This window comes from Saccoglossus kowalevskii, chromosome 22 (genome assembly GCF_978046115.1).
Source record: "Saccoglossus kowalevskii chromosome 22, keSacKowa6.1, whole genome shotgun sequence".
In the NCBI taxonomy this organism is placed as follows: domain Eukaryota; kingdom Metazoa; phylum Hemichordata; class Enteropneusta; family Harrimaniidae; genus Saccoglossus; species Saccoglossus kowalevskii.
Window position 1 is genome coordinate 29031427 of NC_140662.1, and position 16941 is coordinate 29048367.

Sequence of the window (16941 nt, forward strand, 5' to 3'; positions counted from 1 at the left end):
TACCAGTATATAAAATTAGGCTGCACTGATTCGTTAGGCTGATACAATTGTAGGATTTTATTGGCAAATAAAATAAAACTATAAATAAATGCAACTCATTATGAAAATACAAACCTTTTTTTGTTTTTATTTTTTGTGCTAGGCAAACATTTCTGGACAATGTTTTTGTTGCCAACCTCAAATGCACATGTAAACCAGTCTCCAAATCTAAACACAGGTTTGCATGTTGTTTATATTTCTGAGTCAGCTATTTCGAGCAAATCATGACAATTTTGCACATCAGGACTACTAAAATGAATCCATGTGAATAACACTGGTTTCTCTTCAAAAATAAAACTAATTAAAGAAATATTTCTTTATATTCACACTGTTGTGAATGACTGCAAAAAAAGACCAAGGAAAAAAAGTTAATTTCTCAACACTAATTTGTTACTTACCTCATGAGGCTGATGATCATATTTCTTTTTTAGTTTCAGTCCAAAATTGAATGCTGATTTGAAAGGTTCTTTTTCTTCAGGGGGAAATAAATGTTCACGTCTTCTACCTGGATGCATTACAGAGCTGACCCTACGAATCAAGTGTCTACGCATACCAGGTACATTCTCCAAACGATGGCCTAGAAAGAGGATTCAGTCATGGAGCTTCAGTTTATTCAATTTGTATATTTTGTGTATACTAGTAAATTTTTCCTTTTCAAACAAATTGCTTGGATTGATTTCAGGTCAGAATGATATGTGAATTAGGTGTTTATGTACATTCCCACGTTCTAGTAAAGAGATGGTTACACCATCAACCTCTGGTGTTGGCCCTGGTTGAGAAATTTGTTGTGTTTTGTTTGCATTCAAGACAATTTTTCATTTCAATTTTAACATTATTTTAAAGTTGTCAGTTGTGTGTAACACACCTTTTCTTATCACTACCACTTCAAACACCAAAACAGCAACACTGCCAACTAAGTTGTTGATTGGATTGCTCTGCGTGTCTGTAGATCATTACGCAGGTGGAACAAGTTAGGCCAAACCAACCTCAATATGAGATATCAAACTAATAGTGCAAGACTGAAAGTGTTCAAAACTAGAGTTTTCAAGAGTTGGAAAAGACAAAAAAGCCAGCTAGCTATCAGTTGATCACTTGAACAAACTCCAGTATGGCCATAAGCATTATTGTATTCAACATAGGCATTACTGTATTCACCTACGGGTATATCTAAGCTTTCAGAGAATATATAATATATTTTAGAGAATGTCTGAATCACAGATCAACCTTACGGATAGATAAAGTGAGCTTATTGAAATTAGTATGCAGATTGTACCAAAATTGGGTACAGTAGCCACACTTGCTTCTATGGAAATTGAACAAGTTTTTCCCAATAGTGGTAATGCTTTGAGTTATATCAAGGAAATCAGAATTAACTAGTTTAAAATCAAGGCAGGTGACCCATATACATATGACATGAGAGACCTAAAATCCCACTTCAGAACAGGATTTGTGATAAGTGTAGGAGCGACAGTATTGAAGACTAAGTTCATTTTATTACAGACTGTAGCTATTACACTGATGAAAGGGATATTATGTATGCTGAATTTACTAAGGAAATTCCCACTTTCCAGTCTGAAAACAACATCAACAAGTTTATTGTCATTATTAATACTAACAATCCTAAACTAATTAGACATGTGACACGGTATCTGAAAGTGTGTTTTGAAAAACACAAACTACATTAATTTTTTACTACCTAATCTTATGTTATTTTAACGTTCTGTTTTTTACTTACCTTTTTACTTTACCTTTTATTACGTTCAGCCAAAAATGAATTTGTAATTTCATTACGATGTAATAAAACTGTATTATTATTATTTATATTATACATTCAAATGGCTAATTGTAAAAAGAACATAAAAAACTTCCCAGATTTATTTTTTGTTCCCATGCCATCATTTCTCCTTAAACTTTCAAACAGGGACTGAAAAAAAGTTTCCTAACAATGTATGTGTCACATCAGAAAGGCATAACAAAACATGTCTCCTGCCATTGAGGTACAAATGTACATGTGTTTAATATTTGTTTTTATTACAAAGACTTACTGGCAATTAAAAATTCCGCATCCGGGTCTCTTCCATCCTCGTGCATTTCTCCTTCTTGGGAGAGTACAACTCTGAAACAACATAATAATATTTTATGATTTCATTCATAATTTTGCTTTTGACACGTACATGTCTGTAAACACAGAATGGCTGTCCATGAGCCATAACATAAGCATGGCTTGAAATACATTTGCTACCTACATTTGTTTCTCTTTACATATGAATAATGTAATTTAATATTGTACAATTTCATTTATATTATCTAGTGTAAATAAATACAAATAAAAAATAAATACAAATACATAGAGGCCACAAAGACAACTGCTCAATGCCCTACCTATCTGCCTTGCTGCAATTAAATTTTGGTCAAAATAGCATACATACCATTTTGCAAATTTTTTGTGTTTTCTATAATTCGGATTTAGGACAACATTGACAACTTTCCATATGGGGAAAATGTAGGTTTATTAAGTGAAATAATTTGATTAGGGAATTCAATCAAAAACTACATCACAGAGACATGTGGGATTGCACCTTTTTCAGATAAAATATTCATATGGTACTTTTAATGGACGGTGATACTAAAATGATGTCTATCAGTGCTCAAATTTCATTGTGCTAAGTTTGAAAACTAAATTATGTTCATCTGTGTTAAATTTAGAAGCTGCATTCCTAATAGAAGTCGCAACCATTCCTTCTGAACAATTAAGAACCCAAATTTTACCATTTCTCATATGTGTAAATGCTCCATTAGCCACATCCCCTGTGTTGCATAATACTATTTCAATAAAAGCCAAAGCTTCTAATACAGAGTTTACAGTAGCAACAACTTTTCTTTAATAATAATTTAACACTGATACTATTTTCAGGATTTCTAGCACCTACACAGAAGAAGTAAAAACACTACATACTCTGGAACTTTATAATGTCGCTTATGTCTGCGTCTGTGCTTGCGTTTATGTTTTATACGTGGTGTCATAACATCAAGGCTCTCTAATTCTAAAAGTTCATCATTAGCTTCCTCCTGTTCAGCCTCTTTCCTCTTTGCCACATCATCATCATCCTCTTTCGCCACTTTATTATCATCATTGTCATCCTCGCCACTACCATCCTTTGTCTTTTCTTCCTCCTCTGTATCTGACTTGATATCTTTTATTTCTGGTTTGGCGTCCACAGAATGAACACCAGAGACACCTGGTTCATTATCTAGTACAGCAGAATCTTTCCGATCTCCTAACTCAGACTCAACACTCTGGTCTCTCTCAAGTATCTTGTCATGGTTCAATGGTTCGCCACCGAGAGTGAACTATATAAAACAGTAAACAATCAGATGAGTGTGCATTAAAGTGGGTCTAAAGATTCATTTGGATGCTTTCCATAATATCCTTAACTATTCCTTTTTCTCATTTTTTATTAGATTTGATCTTAAAATTGAATGATCTCTTGGAATACAGAATTCTTTACTGCCTTACTGGAATAAAACAATTTTTGTAGCGAGGTGTACATTGTATAATATCCAGAATAAAGTCTTTTGACAATATCAATTAGGTAAAAACATCATAAGTCGTGGCATTGTTCGCGAAACGATTCAAAATATAATTTAGAAACAATTTGGAAAACAAAAATTTTGTGCGGATACTAAACAACACAAGTTTTCCAAAAGATCAGAAGATTCTGAAACAAGATGCATAAGATTAAAATATATCACACATAATGTATGACAAATTTACTAAAGTTGTATTACATGCTTATTTTAAAGTCTTTTATAATATGTAGTGAAATGAGCCATGAACTGAAATTATTCACTAGTGTCTGTGCATGTCTGATATTATTTTTTATCTGGACAACATAAAATCTTGTCAGTTTTGAATTCAATGGACTTGATGACATAAGATGCTGCAAACTCAATAACAGCCAATTTACATAAACATTTGGTTATATTTGGCTTGATGAAAACAACTTCTGAACCACAAATTTTGCAAATAACTTACAGGTCATAGTTTACAAGCAAAATATTCTAATAATATTTGTTTTAATGGTAGCCAACCTTAAATGATGGCTATTTTCTTCAAGGTTTGAAATTAAGTTTTTAGCGATGGCTGGCAAAAATGACAATTTTTATGTCACCAAATCTAAATTCAATTCGCCAATGATGACTTGTTAAGAATTAGCAGAAGCCCAGCACATGAATTTACTATTACTAATAATATGAGTGGCTCTATAAAGCTGTGTCTGTTCTCTGCATCTGTGTTTATAAATGGAATAACGCAAATAGATGCATTTAAAGGATTTTGCATGTCAGTTGTAAGTTATGTGACTCAATAAAGCTGTGTTTGTTCTCTGCATCTGTGCCTATATGGAATAAAGTGATAAAATGCATTTAAAGCATTGAGTTATGAGACTCAATGAAGCTGTGTTTGTTCTCTGCATCTGTGCCTATATGGAATAAAGTGATAATACTTTGTACACTACAACATAATTTTTTTTATAATCTTGCGTAAATGCAAGCAAATTTAAAATATAATTGTGAGCCACAGTTTTAATGTAATATAAAAGTAAAATCCGATAAATTAAATCAACATCAACATACAAAATAATAATCAAAGAAAGCTTAGAAAGAACTCCCGTGTGCTGAGAGTATTGGAGATGTTGATGGAAACGCAGAAAACTAATTATGCAAATAAGGTAACTAATATGAACAGATTTAAGTGTAAAACTAATAAGGTCTGCACAATGTACCAAGTTTCATTGAAATGTGATTAGAACCAAAAAAATATTAATTATTATGCTAATTAGAGAATTAATATGAACAGATTTTAACCCAAAATTAACAAGTCATTGTCAATGACACGTCCCCGTTCCGTTCATATTTGAGTGACATATACATTCAAAGCAGATCATGAGCGAAATGCACCTGCATATGTACAACACATTGTGCTAAATCTGAACAAAATCCATTCATGCATGACTGAGATCCGGTTCTGGAATTGTGAAAATACGTGATTTTGATGCATTTTCGGCCTTAAAATGGCCATCATTCCGCTATTGTTAAGCAGATCATGAAACAAATGCACATATCTATTTGTGACATGATGTACCATGTGTGTGTGAAGTTTGAACTTGATCAATCCAGACATGTCTTGGATACGGATCCAGAACTGAATTCTTTAACAAAATGGCCGCCAGTTGGCCATTTTGAACTTGATCCGAAAAAAAAAAGACGTGCATCAAGGTCCTATTATGTTTAATGTATGTACCAAATTTGAACAAAATCCATCCATGCATGACTGAGATCCGGTTCTGGAATTGTGAAAATACGTGATTTTGATGCATTTTCGGCCTTAAAATGGCCATCATTCCGCTATTGTTAAGCAGATCATGAAACAAATGCACATATCTATTTGTGACATGATGTACCATGTGTGTGTGAAGTTTGAACTTGATCAATCCAGACATGTCTTGGATACGGATCCAGAACTGAATTCTTTAACAAAATGGCCGCCAGTTGGCCATTTTGAACTTGATCCGAAAAAAAAAAGACGTGCATCAAGGTCCTATTATGTTTAATGTATGTACCAAATTTGAACAAAATCCATCCATGCATGACTGAGATCCGGTTCTGGAATTGTGAAAATACGTGATTTTGATGCATTTTCGGCCTTAAAATGGCCATCATTCCGCTATTGTTAAGCAGATCATGAAACAAATGCACATACATATTTGTGACATGATGTACCTTGTGTGTGTGAAGTTTGAACTTGATCAATCCAGACATGTCTCAGATACGGATCCAGAACTGAATTCTTTAAAACAAAATGGCCGCCAGTCGGCTATTTCGAACTTGATCCGAAAAAAAAAATGACGTGCATCAAGGTCCTATTATGTTTAATGTATGTACCAAATTTGAATGAAATCCGTCCATGCATAACTGAGATCCGGGTCCGGAATGGTGAAAATGTGCGATTTCAATGCATTTTCGGCCTTAAAGTGGCCGCCATTTGGCTATCGTTAATGAGATCATGAAACAAATGCACATACATATTTGTGACATGATGTACCTTGTGTGTGTGAAGTTTGAACTCGATCAATCCAAGCATGTCTCAGATACGGATCCAGAACTGAATTCTTTAAAACAAAATGGCCGCCAGTCGGCCATTTCGAACCCAATCCAAAAAAAAAAATGACGTGCATCAAGGTCCTATTATGTTTAATGTATGTACCAAATTTGAACAAAATCCGTCCATGCATAACTGAGATCCGGGTCCGGAATGGTGAAAATGTGCGATTTTGATGCATTTTCGGCCTTAAAATGGCCGCTATTCGGCTATCGTTAATCGGATCATGAAAAAAATGCATGTGCATATGTCCCATATAATGTGTGATGTATGAGTGAAGTTTGAACTTAATCGGTCCATGCATGTTCGAGATACAGGTGATCACGGACGCACGGACGCACGAACGCACGAACGCACACAGGGCAAAACATAAGTCCCCGTTTTCGGACTGCGTCCGAACGGGGACTAATAAGGCTGTCTATTGTCCTAGAGCATTTATGTACCAAGTTTTATTCAAATGTGATGATCAATACTTGAGATATCAGTATTAATTAAATATGTTAATTAGGTGATTAAGAAGCATAAATATTTATCAAAAACTAATATGGTGTATAGTCCTAGGTTCATTGAAATGTGATGATGAGTACTCTTTAAAAGTATTATTAAAATCCAATGAGTGGTTCTTTAGACATCAGTGCAACAGCCATGGAACAGCAAAAAATTAACTAATTATGCAAATTAGGTAATTAATAGGCACAATTCTTTATCCCAAAATTAATCAGGTCTCTGCATAGTCCTAAAAAATCTATGTCGCAAGTCTCATTGAAATGTGATGATTAGTACTTGAGATATCAGGTGAAAAGCTGAAAATTAACTAATTATGCTAATAAGGTAATTAATATGCACAAATATTTACCCAAAAACTAATTAGGTCTCTGCACAGTCCTCAAGTAACTATGTACCAAGTTTCATTGAAATGTGATCATTACTACTCGAAATATCAAAAGCTGAAAATTAATTAATTATGCAAATTAGGTAATTAATATGTACTGATATTACCCTAAAAACTATCAGGTCTGTGCAGTGTCATATGACATATATGTACCAAGTTTTATTGAAATGTTATGATTAGTACTTGAGATATCAGTGGAAAAGCCGAAAATTGATTAGTCATTATGTAAATTAGGTAATTGATAATATTAACAGATTTTTACCCAAAACTAATCAAATCTGTGTATTGATTCAGAGCATCCATGTGCCAAGTTTCATCAAAATCCAATGAGTGGTTCTTCAAATATCAGTGGAACAGTCTTGGAACAGCTAAAAATCAGCTAATTATCATGCAAATTAGGTAATTAATATTCATAGATTTTTACCAAAACCTAATCAACTCTGCGCATTATTCCAGAGCATCTATGTACCAAGTTTCACCAAAATTTGATTAGTGGTTCTTGAGATAACGATGGAACAAAAAAAGTGACATACATACATACATACATACATACATACATACATACATACATACATACATACATACATACATACAGACATACAGACAGGGTAACTGCAAAGACTCCCTTTTGTGCTTCGCACACGGGAGTCAAAAATGGCAACGTTGTGAATTGAAACCCAGTGAATATCCTCAAACATCAAAATAGTGAAATTAAATGCCATCTACAGGCATTTCAAGTTTCACCATGGTTTTGGTTTAGAAACATTAGTACCGGTACTTATTATTCCCAATATAAAGTTAGTACACTTTAGAGTTTGTCACCAAGCTTGCATTCTGAGTTACAACTAAATGCAAACAGATCCTACTGTTACATGTGCCTGCCTTTGATTAGAATTTACACACACTCAAGAAACAAAGAACAAAACTACCGTGCAATTTAATTTATGTGAGAACTACAATAAGCAGTGAAAAGTGGATTTTAATTGAGAAATGACACACCACAACATATTGGTGTATCTGCATGTACTTCAGTTGACTTCAAAGAATACACTAAAACTTATAATTAATTTACACAGAAGGGTACTTGGGCAGTATTAATCTTAATGAAATAACTGACCCTAAAATCAATCAATCAATCAATCATGTAACCTTAAATTTACTATAAAGTAAAGCACCAAAATATTGTCAATATGAAGCCTTGGTATTTCCTGCTTTCAAATTACAATGTACATTAAAATGATTTGTATATTGCTTAAGAATCATAACAATTGATTCTATATTTCTAACAACATTACCTTTTATTTTATCATTTCTATAAATAATTATTGATCAGTGAAAATTAATTGCATATTCCAATTCAATATAGATTTTCATGGAATTACAGCTACCATAAAGTCAAGTACACTAGACTACATGTATATTTTATCTAAAATATAAAACAAGTGGGGAATAGAGTTGAGTCCTCCATCTGTATTTCCTAGATTGAAGACAACACTTATTTCAGGCATAAAGCATGTAAACTGTCACAACTAGAGAGCATTTACACCAACATTGACTATTGTTAGACTGCTTTGGTTATTATGGAAGAGCACTCAAAAAATTAAAAACTGTTACACTACCATGAAATCACGGGACTTGGAGACATCAAGCAACTGAAATTTAAAACAAACACAAGGACAACAAAAATTAACAAAAATATATGAACAAAATTCTTCAAGGAGATTCAACAAATGTGTTGAATATAAGAGGACATATATCAGGCCTGAAAGTCAATCTATGCAATACATGTGAACTGAAAACTATAGAAACCAGGTGATAGCTCTTCGGACTTGAGACTATTATGTAACATATTTCATGGTTTCAATGTAATAATCCCAAACCTAAATAAAGCTGTATGAGTGCTCTAACAGCACAATTACAAGATATACAAAACGAGCAATATTCTTAGACTAGACTAGTACCACATAGGGTGGGAAAACATGAACTATTTTAGATATACCTTTGGTTTTTCAGCAGCTGCTCCATCAATTTCATCTTCTTCTGGTACACTCCTTGTTAATGACTTAGATGAGGATTTTGGAGTTACTCCCCTCTGTAGACTTTTTTGAGATGGTGTGACATAAAAACTGGGAGTTTTTGATCCAGCTCTACTGAGGCTTCTACCACTAGAACGGCGGTGATGACCAAATGCTGAATGGTGGTGATAACTAGATCTTCGATGCACTGAAAGAAAAAAGATGAAAGTGAACATAAACATTGGATGGATTTTGTGTCTTCAATAATTTCTAGGTATACACACAAAAAAAGCGATGACATTTAGGCTTAGCAATTCTTGGTAAAATAACCCAGTCATAGTTAGAATCAGATGAAATAAACTGAAAATATAATTGAATTGCTATAAGACACCATGTCCCAATGGAAGCTGTATAATGTCAGTAACATTATCTTTAATTTCATATTACCATACGGTAACATTTTATTTAAACAAAAGGATTTGTTAACACCTTCTATGAGGGCGCTGTACGACATATCTCCCTGAAGGCTGTTATTGTATGACACATGTCTGTGTGGAATATGTTAGCTATATATACATATATCCTAAAATTTAGAGAAATTAAAGTCAATATGGGACATATGAATGATTATTTATAGAAAATGTAAAGGTGATTTAACATGAAATAGGCACAAAAAAAAAGTGAGATGGACACACACAACTGGAGTTGAACATTGATGTGATCTCACTATAGAATAAGACATTACTTACACTGGTAGTCTCGCTCATCGTAGTAATGATGGCTTCCTCCAGAGGCTTCATCCATAGCAATATCTGCTATAAAACTGTTTTTAGGTGTTAACATTTTCATGATATCACCATCGAAAGATGCTCTGCGCCATGGTGGGGGTGACAATTCTTGTTCCGCTGCTACTTTCTTTATAAACAAACAAAAACGATTGGTATTAAAACAGTTAATCATGTGTTTGGATTGATGTCTTAGATACTGTAAACCGCTCGATTTTCGCTACTAGAAATATTTGCAATTTGATGATTATTATGACATTCAGGAAGACAAAATTTTGCAAATGTCGCTGACACTCTATGTCATAGGGAACCAAACAAATTTTCACTGCTACCGGGGTAGTATATTTAATATTTTGTGATTTTCTCTGACTTATAAAATGAAACACAGATTTTAGTGACAAGATCGCACATGATAAAATGTTTATCAATAAACATATGTGTTGTTTTATTTTATCATTTTCTGGTTCTTAAAGAAGAAGTCAGTTAGAGTTTACAACTGAATTGATGTAAATACACAATTTTATTTGTTGGACTTCCTTCCTGGTATTTTATTATTTGAGTGTTCTTCACTCACTACACAAGTTTGACGTATATTGTAGTCACAACAACCATGAACATGTGGTGACCAAAATTTACATCTTATCTAGAAAGACAAATTGGGTCGTGCATGTTCCAGCTGTCTGAGTGTTTTCCTCTACGTGCACTGTAAAATAGAGCTGGCTAGTACTTTCCATGGACACACATATTCTAGTAGTAAAGAACTGTTAATTGTGGACATCCACAATATACATTTCAAAGCTTTATTAAAAACAACTGTAGTTGGTTATTTAAGTCAGTTAAAAGACGTTAATTTTACGCCTTAAATTTATTTCAATTATGAAAAATTGAGTATTAAACCATAACCAGTATGTGTCTTCATTGATTTTGAGTGTTCATAACTAAGTGATACATGTGGATGGACACATCAAATGAGATCTTTAAGTAGAAGGTACATGGAATCTAACCTGATATGGCCAATCCCAGTGTACGCATCTTGTTGTCAACCAAGAATAGACATGATTACAGTGTATTAAAGCAATTTAGTTTGATATTTCATGTATGGATTAATACTAATACCCTTCAAAATTGGAAATGACTCAAAAAAGTTGTTCAAGAAAAATTGAAATTGCGCCAAATTACTCATTAATTACTCTTAATCCATGAGAAAAACAGTATATTAAACGAGATTATAACTTTCTATGTAAAATTGAGCAGAGATTTTTCCCAACAGCAAACATAATCAGCTAGCTGGCTGGCTGGCTGGCTGGCTGGCTTGAGAAAATGATCACTAAAATTACCATCTGTAACTTGAGATATGGAGAGGAATGTCACACAAGTCACACTTACCTCAGTCACATCACTGGATACTCTGGGTATTGAAGAGTCTGGAGTACTAGGCACTGTCTCCATCTCAGTTACAGAACTCTTACTTTTCTTTTTTCCTCTTAGTGGCATCTTGATAGAACTAAAACTTCTCCAATTTGAACAGAATATTTAGTCTTTTTCCAATATAGATTTTAAAGAGATGATGATGATTATTACACCAAATCCTGCAATTATATATGAATAGAGAACAGAAATATATTAAAGAAACCTTAAATAGAAACCTTAGATATATGTATAAGGATATTGGAGGCAATGAAGTACATCTCCAAATCAATGAAATATGACGTATTACTTATTTTTAAGCATAGACTCCCGTCTGGCATTTACTTTTAAAGCACACACACTTCTAACACAGTAAAAACAATATTCAAAATTATAACTGCAAGCAGTGATCAGGGATGGTTCAAGTGACAATAGTATGAAAATTACAAACATTTAATAAAATCATACTAGTTGCATGTCCTTATCTGCAATAGTACTTATTAGTAGATTTTAGTTATGCATATTAATAAAGTCACATGATCATATATAATACGATACATTAGTCTGATGCCTTTAATATTAAACTGAGCTTGAGATATTTCATTTATGCATATAAATGAGGTTACATAACCATATATGGTCATCTAATATGATAGTCACAAATATATGCTTCTAATAGGCCAAATACAGGTCATCCATATGAACAAAATTGACCACAAAATAAAACATTTTTTTTTGTACACTGTCAATAAAACACTATTACCGGATTCAGCTAATACCCCGCCCTGGGCGATCTTGTGGAGGATTCGATTTTTTTTTAGAAAAATGTGGACCAAAAGATCGAAGTATACATTGGTGAGAGGTCGCATTTTACGTGAACAAGAACACGCACTAAGAAGGAAAAGCAAGTCAAAGTCGAAACGGGGTGCATCATGGACGTGACACAACACACGCTGCGACAACTGGGTGATCAGCGACATCATTTTGGAACGCAATTGAACTTCAAGTACTTTGCGAAACTTGCTGCGCAGCGATGCTGGCATCAAGTGTGTGTTGACCAAAGTTTGACCCCAAGTCACGCACTGAACTGGCGCGTTACCTTAGCAACCTTTTTCTTTTGTGGTCTGCGTGTCGATCTAGTAAAATTTTTATTGTATCCGACGGTACTGTAACTTGTATGCAACTCTGTACTGGCTTTGAATATATCAACGTCGTTTACTTAGTGCACTGCTTTTCTAATTACGCAAAGTTGTTTACAATATTGTACCAGCTCTGAATATTTCAACTTTCTAATGTATTGCCTTTCATAATTACGCAAACTCAAGTTAATTTTTACTATTGTTAGGATGCTGACCCGGGGTATTGGGTCTTTGAATATTTCAATACACCGACTTGATAATGCGTTGCATTCGTAATAATTACGCAAACATAAATATGGGCGCATTTAAATCATTAAAAATGATAGTAGTCGGGTATCTACGGAAAGTCGAGAAAATATTTTAAATACTTGTGATTCATCGATGTTTCAATGATGATTTTTTTATTCGAAATGAAGTGAACATGTAATATAAACCATACCATGTGTTAAATTAAATTTTACTATAATGTAATAAACTCTGGACAGCGCACTTCAATCGCAATATTCACGTACATTTCGACTGAACTCTAATAACCACGCGTTCGAATTACGTGCGGCATTGGGCAATGACCTCAAGATTTCACGCACTGATATTTAAATTCGGGCCAGCCAGCTTGACGCATGTTTAGGTTTATTGAAACACTTAAAATTCCTCAGAAGGAATTAAAATGGTTACACTAACTGCTAAAACACATATATAAATCAAAGAAAGCTTAGAAAGAACTCCCATGTGCTGAGAGTATTGGAGACACATTAAATATAATTTGAAATTACTTAGCTGAAAACTAATTAATATGCAAATCAGAAAATTAACATGACCAGATTTGATTGTAAAACTAATGAGGTCTGCGCAATGTAACAAAAACTCTATGTACCAAGTTTATTTGAAATGTGATTAGAACCAAAAAATTATGAATTATTATGCTAATTGGGGAAATAATATGAACAGAGTTTTACCCCAAACTAATTAGGTTTGTACATTGTCCTATAGCATCTTTGTACTAAGTTTCATTAAAATGGAAATTAGTACTTTAGATATCAGTGTGAAAGCTTAAAATTGGTTAATTATGCAAATTGGGTAATTAATATGTACAGATTTTAACCCACAATTATCCAGGTCTGTCTATTGTCCTACAGCATCCATGTATAAACATTCATTGATATGTGATGATTACCGTAAAAACCCGCAAATAAGCGTCACCCTCAATTAAGAGCCACTCAGTGAAAATTTGTTACATTTGACCCTCCATTAAGAGCCACCAAGAGTTGAGTGGTTTTGTCAATAAGAACCCAGAAATAAGTGCCAGCCACCCGGTTGTTTACAATCAGGCAGACACCGAGCTTATCGTGCCTCACTTCCACCTGCATTGTTTATTGCCCCACAGAAGGTGTGAGACAAATAAAGATTATCCCCATAACTTGCCTGATGTCCTGTGTAATTGAGAACGGAAGAATGATAGACGAAAGAAATGCACTGAGAGCGTGAATGTGACTGTCAACTTGTCCATTTTATATTTCTGACACACAATCGACCAATTCACAAACTATTCATAGTAACTACTAGTATGTTTTTTGCCGAAACACCGAAGGACACGTTGAGATATTCATTGTCAATGTTGTCTTTATAACCAAGTAAAGAACGTCACGATTTTAGAACGCCTTTATCGGAAAATCGGAGGTATCGAAAATACATTCTCACAGACGGACCGGAACAGGAAGTCAACAGAAAACAAAAGATTTTTTCCTTAGCGTGGGGGGAATTTGGTTAGCGTGGGGGAAAACAGAGGTGTTAATCCGGTCATAGCAACGTTTGAGGGATCGTGACGTAGCTCCGACTGTGAGAATGTAATGATTACGCAGCCCACTCTCGCTGATCGTGATTTTGGGTTATTTTTTGCATTTTATTTGAGACGTTCGTTTTTGGATGATTCGAGACAAAATGTTCAGGGAAGTAACAAAATAACTGGCATTAGTTTGGAGAGGACTCTCTTGCCGAAAATAATCAAAATTGAAGTCGAATGGATTAGTTCCACAAACTTGTGCGATCAACTTGTCTTACAGCAAAGTGAAGTCTACGTGACCTGCCTGACCCAAATATTTAAATTAGCTATTTGTGAGAATTGAAAATAATCTGAACTTGTACCAATCAGAAAATGCCTTGCAACAGGCCTGGGCTTTCGTGAATGACTTCGTCTCTCCGATTGGTCACAGGAAATTATTTTTAATACATGTAATTGTTACTTTCTCGGTATCGTTTCGTATTTGGTTATATAGGGGTGGGGCTATAGTTTGACCCTGTTTGCGTGGACTGTGAAGTACGTGAATATCATTATAAGCTGGCTTGATTATGAAACAGGAAATATAAACCAAAGCTGTACTGTCAGAAGTCTAGCGCAATTAAAACAATGCCCAAGTACCCAAGCTGTACAAATCTATAGAAAAACGTGTTTTTTATTTATTGTTTTTGCCATAAATACAAGTGATTGGGCATCATTTTTATCATTCGTTCCATGCTTCCTTTGCAAGTATGTCCTCTCCTGTCGCTGCTGGTCAGATCAATTCTATCCGAAACTATTTTATATTGTCACCAAATCAACCACCACGCCAGCCACAGCCACGCAAGTTATTCCCAGTTTTCAAGAAAAAAGTTTGCCGTACCAAACTTGGTAAACAATTGTACAAGTGATTCGAGTGTTGGGTCAGACACTGAGAGTGCTACCAAATCCGACTTCAGGCATCGCTACGCATTGTCAGTGAAACGTGACTACAGGCATTGCTACACATTGTCGATGAAACGTCGAATCGTCGTATTTATTTGACATTTGTTATTTCCATAACAGTATTTTTACAGAATAAATTAATTGCAATGATACATCATTAATAATTACTTGTCTGTTTTGGTTGTGTGTGTGTTTGCCTATCCCCTTCCCTATTTCACAATGAAAAAGTTTGATGACCCTGGTTTAAGAGCCACTGGTTACAGGGTTGTCAACATGTTACCTCAAATAAGCACCACCCAGAAATAAAGTGTTACAAAGTGGCTCTTATTTGAGGGTTTTTACGGGAGTACCTGAGATATCAGTGTGAAAGTTGGAAATTGGTTAATTATGCAAATTAGGTGATTAATATGCACAAATATTTACCAAAAACTAATTGGGTCTCTGCATAATTTTAGATTCATTGAAATGTGATGATCAGTAGAAAAGCTGAAAATTAATTATGCAAATTAGGTAATTAATATGCACAATTATTTACCCTGAAACTAATCAGGTCTCTGCATAGTCCTAAAGGATCTATGTACCAAGTTTCATTGAAATGCGATGATTAGTACTTGAGATACCCGTGGAAAAGCTGAAAATTAACTAATTATGCAAATTAGGTGATTAATATGCACAAATATTTATCCGAAACAATCAATCTCTGCATAGTCCTTGAGTATGTAAGTACCAAGTTTCATTGAAATGTAATGCTCACTACTTATATCAAAAGCTGAAAATTAATTAATTATGCAAATTAGGTAATTACATGTACTGATATTACCATAAAAACTATCAGGTCTGTGCAGTGTCATATGACATTTATGTACCAAGTTTCATTGAAATGTGATGATTAGTACTTGAGATATCAGTGGAAAAACCGAAAATTGACTAATCATTATGCAAATTAGGTAATTAGTATCCACGGATTATTACCAAAAACTAATCAAAACCTAGCATTAGTTCAGAAAATATATGTACCAAGTTTCATCAAAACCCAATGAGTGGTTGTTTAGATATCAGTGGAACAGTCATGGAACCACTAAAAAATAGCTAATTATCATGCAAATTAGGTAATTAATATGCACGGATTTTTACCAAAAACTAATCAAATCTGCGCATATGTTCAGAGCATCTATGTACCAAGTTTCATCAAAATCCAATGAGTGGTTCTTTAGATATCAGTGGAACAGTCATAGAACAGCTAAAAATTAGCTAATTATCATGCAAATTAGGTAATTAACGAGCATGGATTTTAACCAAAACCTAATCAAAACCTAGCATTAGTTCAGAGCATCTATGTTCCAAGTTTCATCAAAATCCAATGAGTGGTTCTTTAGATATCAGTGGAACAGTCATAGAACAGCTAAAAATTAGCTAATTATCATGCAAATTAGGTAATTAACGAGCATGGATTTTTACCAAAACCTAATCAAATCTGCGCATTGGTCCAGAGCATCTATGCACCAAGTTTCATCAAAAACCGATGTATGGTTCTTGAGATAGCAGTGGAACAGTCGGACACACATACACACATACACATACAGACAGACACACTAACTGCAAAGACTCCCATTTTGTGTTTCGCACATGGGAGTCAAACATACAAATTTTACAAGAATTACTGTCTAAAGCACAGCAATGGTTTAAAAAATAAATCAACAGACTACAATTACAAAAAAACTATTGATATATGTTGGTAATAATATTGAAAAAAAAAATAGATGAAATAATAATAATAAAAAAAGC

General features: G+C 34.0%; 1 protein-coding gene across 1 annotated transcript in view; it reads right to left on the reverse strand.

Moving 5' to 3' along the window:
* The window catches only part of LOC100372733 (band 3 anion transport protein-like), a 67143-nt gene that overhangs the window by 27419 nt on the left and 22783 nt on the right, over positions 1-16941 (reverse strand). The window contains exons 2-8 of the mRNA XM_085495555.1: positions 11278-11480; positions 9856-10021; positions 9091-9314; positions 8711-8743; positions 2996-3390; positions 2085-2155; positions 438-616 (exon numbers count right to left, since the gene is read on the reverse strand). Of these exons, the coding sequence (XP_085351681.1) occupies positions 438-616; positions 2085-2155; positions 2996-3390; positions 8711-8743; positions 9091-9314; positions 9856-10021; positions 11278-11385 (1176 nt within the window). The 5' untranslated portion in view covers positions 11386-11480. The remainder of the gene's footprint in view (positions 1-437; positions 617-2084; positions 2156-2995; positions 3391-8710; positions 8744-9090; positions 9315-9855; positions 10022-11277; positions 11481-16941) is intronic.